Genomic DNA, 6,353 nt, shown 5'->3' on the forward strand with positions numbered 1-6,353 from the left:
AACAGCAGTAGCACTGTCGCTGTAGTTGTTCAGACACTCAACACTGTCATTGTAGTTGTTCAGCACACTCAACACTGTTGTTGTAGTTGTTCAGCACACTCAACACTGTCATTGTAGTTGTTCAGCACACTCAACACTGTCATTGTAGTTGTTCAGCACACTCAACACTGTCGTTGTAGTTGTTCAGCACACTCAACACTGTCGTTGTAGTTGTTCAGCACACTCAACACTGTCATTGTAGTTGTTCAGACACTCAACACTGTCGTTGTAGTTGTTGTAGTTGTTCAGACACTCAACACTGTTGTTGTAGTTGTTCAGCACACTCAACACTGTCATTGTAGTTGTTCAGCACACTCAACACTGTCGTTGTAGTTGTTCAGCACACTCAACATTGTCATTGTAGTTGTTCAGCACACTCAACACTGTCATTGTAGTTGTTCAGCACACTCAACACTGTCGTTGTAGTTGTTCAGCACACTCAACACTGTCATTGTAGTTGTTCAGCACACTCAACATTGTCATTGTAGTTGTTCAGACACTCAACACTGTCATTGTAGTTGTTCAGCACACTCAACACTGTCATTGTAGTTGTTCAGCACACTCAACACTGTTGTTGTAGTTGTTCAGCACACTCAACACTGTTGTTGTAGTTGTTCAGACACTCAACACTGTTGTTGTAGTTGTTCAGACACTCAACACTGTTGTTGTAGTTGTTCAGACACTCAACACTGTCATTGTAGTTGTTCAGCACACTCAACATTGTCATTGTAGTTGTTCAGCACACTCAACACTGTCATTGTAGTTGTTCAGCACACTCAACACTGTCATTGTAGTTGTTCAGCACACTCAACACTGTCATTGTAGTTGTTCAGCACACTCAACACTGTCGTTGTAGTTGTTCAGCACACTCAACACTGTAGTTGTAGTTGTTCAGCACACTCGACACTGTCGTTGTAGTTGTTCAGCACACTCAACACTGTCATTGTAGTTGTTCAGCACACTCAACACTGTCATTGTAGTTGTTCAGCACACTCAACACTGTCGTCGTAGTTGTTCAGACACTCAACACTGTCATTGTAGTTGTTGTAGTTGTTCAGCACACTCAACACTGTTGTTGTAGTTGTTCAGCACACTCAACACTGTCGTTGTAGTTGTTCAGCACACTCAACACTGTCGTTGTAGTTGTTCAGCACACTCAACACTGTCGTTGTAGTTGTTCAGCACACTCAACACTGTCATTGTAGTTGTTCAGCACACTCAACACTGTCGTTGTAGTTGTTCAGCACACTCAACACTGTCGTTGTAGTTGTTCAGCACACTCAACATTGTCATTGTAGTTGTTCAGACACTCAACACTGTCATTGTAGTTGTTCAGCACACTCAACACTGTCATTGTAGTTGTTCAGCACACTCAACACTGTCGTTGTAGTTGTTCAGCACACTCAACACTGTCGTTGTAGTTGTTCAGCACACTCAACACTGTCATTGTAGTTGTTCACAGACATAGAAACACGGAAAAGAGACACACACAGAGACAGATAGAGACCACGAAAAAGAGACAAACAGCGAGAGACAGCAACAGCAGCAACAACATCAGCAGCAACAGCTCTGTCGTCCCAGCAATCAATTCACACGGTGATGGCCACAGAGAGAGAGAGAGACAGAGACAGACACAGAGACACAGAGAGACACAAACAGAGACAGACAGACAAACAGAGATACAGATCCACGAAGAAGAGACAAACACAGAGAGCGCAACAACAACAACAACAGCAGCAGCAACAGCCGTGTCGTTGTCATCGCGGTGGTTTCTGCAGACTCTCAACAGTCCCAGTTCACATGGTGGTAGCCAGAGAGAGACGAGGGAGGCTGTAGCGGCTTTGGGTGTCCACGGTGGACATGTCCGAGGCGCTGACCACCTTCTGTCTGGACCTCAGCAGGCTGACCACCATCACCACCACCACCACCACCAGCAGGCAGAGGATGACGACGAAGATGACGATGATGATGACCACCTCTGACCGCTGCATGCAGTCGATCTCTTCCTCTGCCTTGGGGCTCTCGGCATCATTGCCCGTGCCTGTGACGATGGGGAGGGTTGATTTAACGATGATCATGATGATGATGATGATGATGATGATGATGACGATGATCATGATCATGATGAAAATAATGATAGCAAGAAAATTACAAATAATAAGGATATTGATACTACTACTACTACTACTACTACTACTACTACCAACAACAACAACAAAAACAACACACTACTACTACTAACAACAACAACGACGATGACGACTACGACGACGACTACAATAATAATAATAATAATGATACTACTACTACTAATAACAACAACAACACGACTACTGCTACTACTACTACTACTAACAACAACAACAACAACAACAACAACAACAATACTGATAATAATAATGATACTACTACTACTACTACTACTACTACTAATAATAATAATAATGATAATAATAATGATAATAATAACAACAACAGCAGAAACAGCATGATTATGATGATGATGATGATGATGATGATACTACTTCTACTACTACTACTCTTGATGATAAACAGAAGAAGAATTGACGTACTGATCGATCGAGTGACTGATCCACTGAGCGACTAATCAACACGTCAAACATGCAACTAGCTGACAAACCAACAGACAGGTAGACAAACAAACAAACAAAGATGCATACATGCAGGCAGACTGACCGACAGTCAAACAGACTGACAGACTGGCAGACCGAGTTGTTGTTGTTGTTGTTGTTGTTGTTGTTGTTGTTGTTGTGTGTGTGTGTGTGTGTGTGTGTGTGTGTGTGTGTGTGTGTGTGTGTGTGTGTGTGTGTGTGTGTGTGTGTGTTTCATGATTTTTTTTCTTTCTTTTTTTTCTTCTTCTTCTTCTTTTTTTGTGGAATGGCTGTGAATGGTGAAATAATGGTGTATTTTGATAGTGTTTTGATTTTGATTTTGTGTGTGTGTGTGTGTGTGTGTGTGTGTGTGTGTGTGTGTGTGTGTGTGTGTGTGTGTGTGTGTGTGTGTGTGTGCTCATTTTCGCTTCTTTAGCTTTATTCCCTCTTTAGGGCGAGGGCTGGATGTAAAAAATAAAAAAAAAACATGTTACTTGCTTATCTATTACCCTCGATAATAAAGATTTTGTCTTGTCTTTGTCTTGTCTTGTGGTGACTGACCTGCCTGTGCCGATCCCCCTCGGGAGTTGACCTGGATGGATCTGGTCAGGTTCTTCTGCTCCTCCTGCTGTTCATCGATGGACCTCTTCCTTCGCCTCACCCCTGCACAGAGCACGCCACAAAGCATGAAGGCAGGCATCATTATCAGCGTCATCAACATCATCAGCATCAGCAGCAGCAGCAACAGCAGCAGCGATAACAATAAGACTGGCGACAGCAAAAGCAATAACAACAACAATAACAGCAGCACCAAAAACAACATAAACAGCAATAACCACGACAACACTGACGACAATGATAACAACAGCAGCAGCAGCAACAACAACAACGACAAACAACAGCAATCACAACAACGACAGAAGCAGCAGCAATGAAAACAACACCAAGAACAACAACAACAACAACAACCACAACAAGGACAACCACAACAATACAACCAACTCCACCAACACTACCATAACCACCATTAACAACAAGAACGATGACGACAACGAGAACGAGAACAAGAACAACAACAACAACAGCACTAACAATATCACTACCAACAATAAGAACATCAACACCAACACCAACACCAACAACAGCACCACTTCACTACCGCCATCATCACCACTGACAACACTCCACGATCACCGCCACCCATCAACAACACCAACACCATCACTACTACCACCACCACCACCACAACCACAACCATCACCAACAGCAACGACAACATCAACAACGAAACATGTGGAGTGATGGCCTAGAGGTAACACGTCCGCCTAGGAAGCGAGAGAACCTGAGCGCGCTGGGTCGAATCACGGCTCAGCCGCCGATATTTTCTCCCCCTCCACTAGACCTTGAGTGGTGGCCTGGACGCTAGTCATTCGGATGAGACGATAAACCGAGGTCCCGTGTGCAACATGCATTTAGCGCACGTAAAAGAGCCCACGGCAACAAAAGGGTTGTTCCTGACAAAATTCTGTAGAAAAATCCACTTCGATAGGAAAAACAAATAAAACTACACACAGGAAAAAAAAACCCAAAAAAATGGGTGGCGCTGTAGTGTAGTGACGCGCTCTCCCTGGGGAGAGCAGCCCGAATTTCACACAAAGAAATCTGATGTGATAAAAAGAAATACAAATACAAATAAAAAGAAATACAAATGCAAATAAATAATTTGGAGTTACTTATGTTGATAAGGATCACTGATTGCCCTTACTGATGACTTACTGCCAGTGACTGTCGCTGGTGACTGTCACTGATGGAAATTGCTGACTGTCACTACCGACCGACGATAACTGCTGCTGAGGAGTATTACAGATGATTGTTACTGGTGGCAATTATCGAACATCATCACTGATGATTCATTCATTCATTCATTATGCCCATCGCTCCTGGTGGAGCATAGGCCATCGACGACCCCTCGCCATCGCACTCTGTTCTGGGCTGTTCTGGCACTGATGATTACCACCGTTAATAATTACTGATAGTCATGTCAGATGAGTCACACCCGTGGTAGTAACGGGTATCACTGGTGACCATAAAACGGGTGATTATCGTACATATTTACTGGTGGTCATAACCAGTGATTATCTACTGGTGATCATTACTGATATTTATTTACTGGTGATCATTACTGATATTTACTGGTGATCCTTATTGATATTTACTGGTGATCATTACTGATATTTACTGGTGATCATTACTGATATTTATATACTGGTGATCATTACATATATTTATTTACTGGTGAACATTACTAATATTTACTGGTGATCATTACTGATGATTGTTCACTGGTGATCATTACTGATATTTACCAGAGATCATTGTTGATATTTACTGGTGATCATTACTGATGATTGTTCACTGGTGATCATTACTGATATTTACCAGAGATCATTGTTGATATTTACTGGTGATCATTACTGATGATTGTTCACTGGAAATCATTACTGATATTTACCGGTGATCATTATGATTGTTCAATGTGATCATTACTGATGATTGTTCACTTGTGATCATTACTGATATTCACCGGTGATCAATATGATTGTTCAGGGTGATCATTACTGATAATTGTTCACTGGTGATCATTACTGATATTTACCCGTGATCATTACTGATGATTGTTCAAGGTGATCATTACTGATGATTGTTCACTGGTGATCATTACTGATATTTACCCGTGATCATTATTGATGATTGTTCACTGGTGATCATTACTGATGATTGTTCACTGGTGATCATTACTGATGTTTACTGGTGATCATTACTGATGATTGTTCACTGGTGATCATTACTGATGATTGTTCACTGGTGATCATTACTGATGTTTACTGGTGATCATTATTGATGATTGTTCACTGCTGATCATTACTTATATATACCCACATCAAAAAACATATTTTTTTAAATCATTTTGATTCCTTTAATCTGTTTCATCCAAGTTAGTCTGGTTTCAGACCTAATCATTCATGCCACTCTGCACTAATATCCTTACCTGACAAGTGGCTAACTGATATAAATAATAATAACTTTACTAGGGTTCTATTTGTACACTTCGCAAAAGCCTTTGATGTGATTGATCATGCACTTCTTCTTAAAAAAACTTAGAATTTATGGCTTATCAAACAATACATTAGATCTTTTGCACTCATTTTTATCTGATAGGAAACAACTAGTGATACTCAATAGAAAAGAATCTTCTCTCTTACCTATTGAATATGGTGTTCCTCAGGGTTCTGTGTTAGGACCGATATAGTTTTCCATTTATATAGATGATTTACCTTTATTTATCACTGCATTTTGTGAGCTGTTTGCTGACGATACGACTTTACACGTTGACAATTCTAAACTCTGAAGTTTCCAGAACATTGCAGGTAAGTGTTAATTAATTAACTGATTGGTCCGAATTGAACCACATGAGTTTGCATCCACAGAAAACCAAATACATGTTAATTACAACCAGACAGAAGCGTCAAACTCTTACATCAAATTCCTCTTCTCTTTTTATAAATGGCAAAATCATTGAAGAAGTCGACAGTCACAAGGTTCTTGGAGTGATTATTGACAACAACTTGACATGGTCTGATCACATATCTATGCTATGTAAAACTGTTCCCAAAAAGGTATATCAACTTTCAAAGATAAAAC

At 40.8% G+C, this 6,353-nt stretch overlaps 1 protein-coding gene across 2 annotated transcripts in view; it reads right to left on the reverse strand.

The window, feature by feature from the left end:
- Positions 1-1,185: 1,185 nt before the first annotated feature.
- Positions 1,186-6,353, reverse strand: part of LOC143290217 (EGF-like domain-containing protein 2) — a 52,187-nt gene continuing 47,019 nt past the window's right edge. Inside the window, exons 12-13 of one of the 2 annotated variants that reach the window (XM_076599547.1) lie at positions 3,213-3,314; positions 1,186-2,080 (exon numbers count right to left, since the gene is read on the reverse strand). In XM_076599547.1, coding sequence (XP_076455662.1) covers positions 1,836-2,080; positions 3,213-3,314 — 347 coding nt within the window. In that variant the 3' untranslated portion in view covers positions 1,186-1,835. The remainder of the gene's footprint in view (positions 2,081-3,212; positions 3,315-6,353) is intronic. The other variant, XM_076599546.1, reaches the window with a different exon arrangement.

The sequence above is a fragment of the Babylonia areolata genome, chromosome 15, assembly GCF_041734735.1.
Source record: "Babylonia areolata isolate BAREFJ2019XMU chromosome 15, ASM4173473v1, whole genome shotgun sequence".
NCBI lineage: Eukaryota > Metazoa > Mollusca > Gastropoda > Neogastropoda > Buccinidae > Babylonia > Babylonia areolata.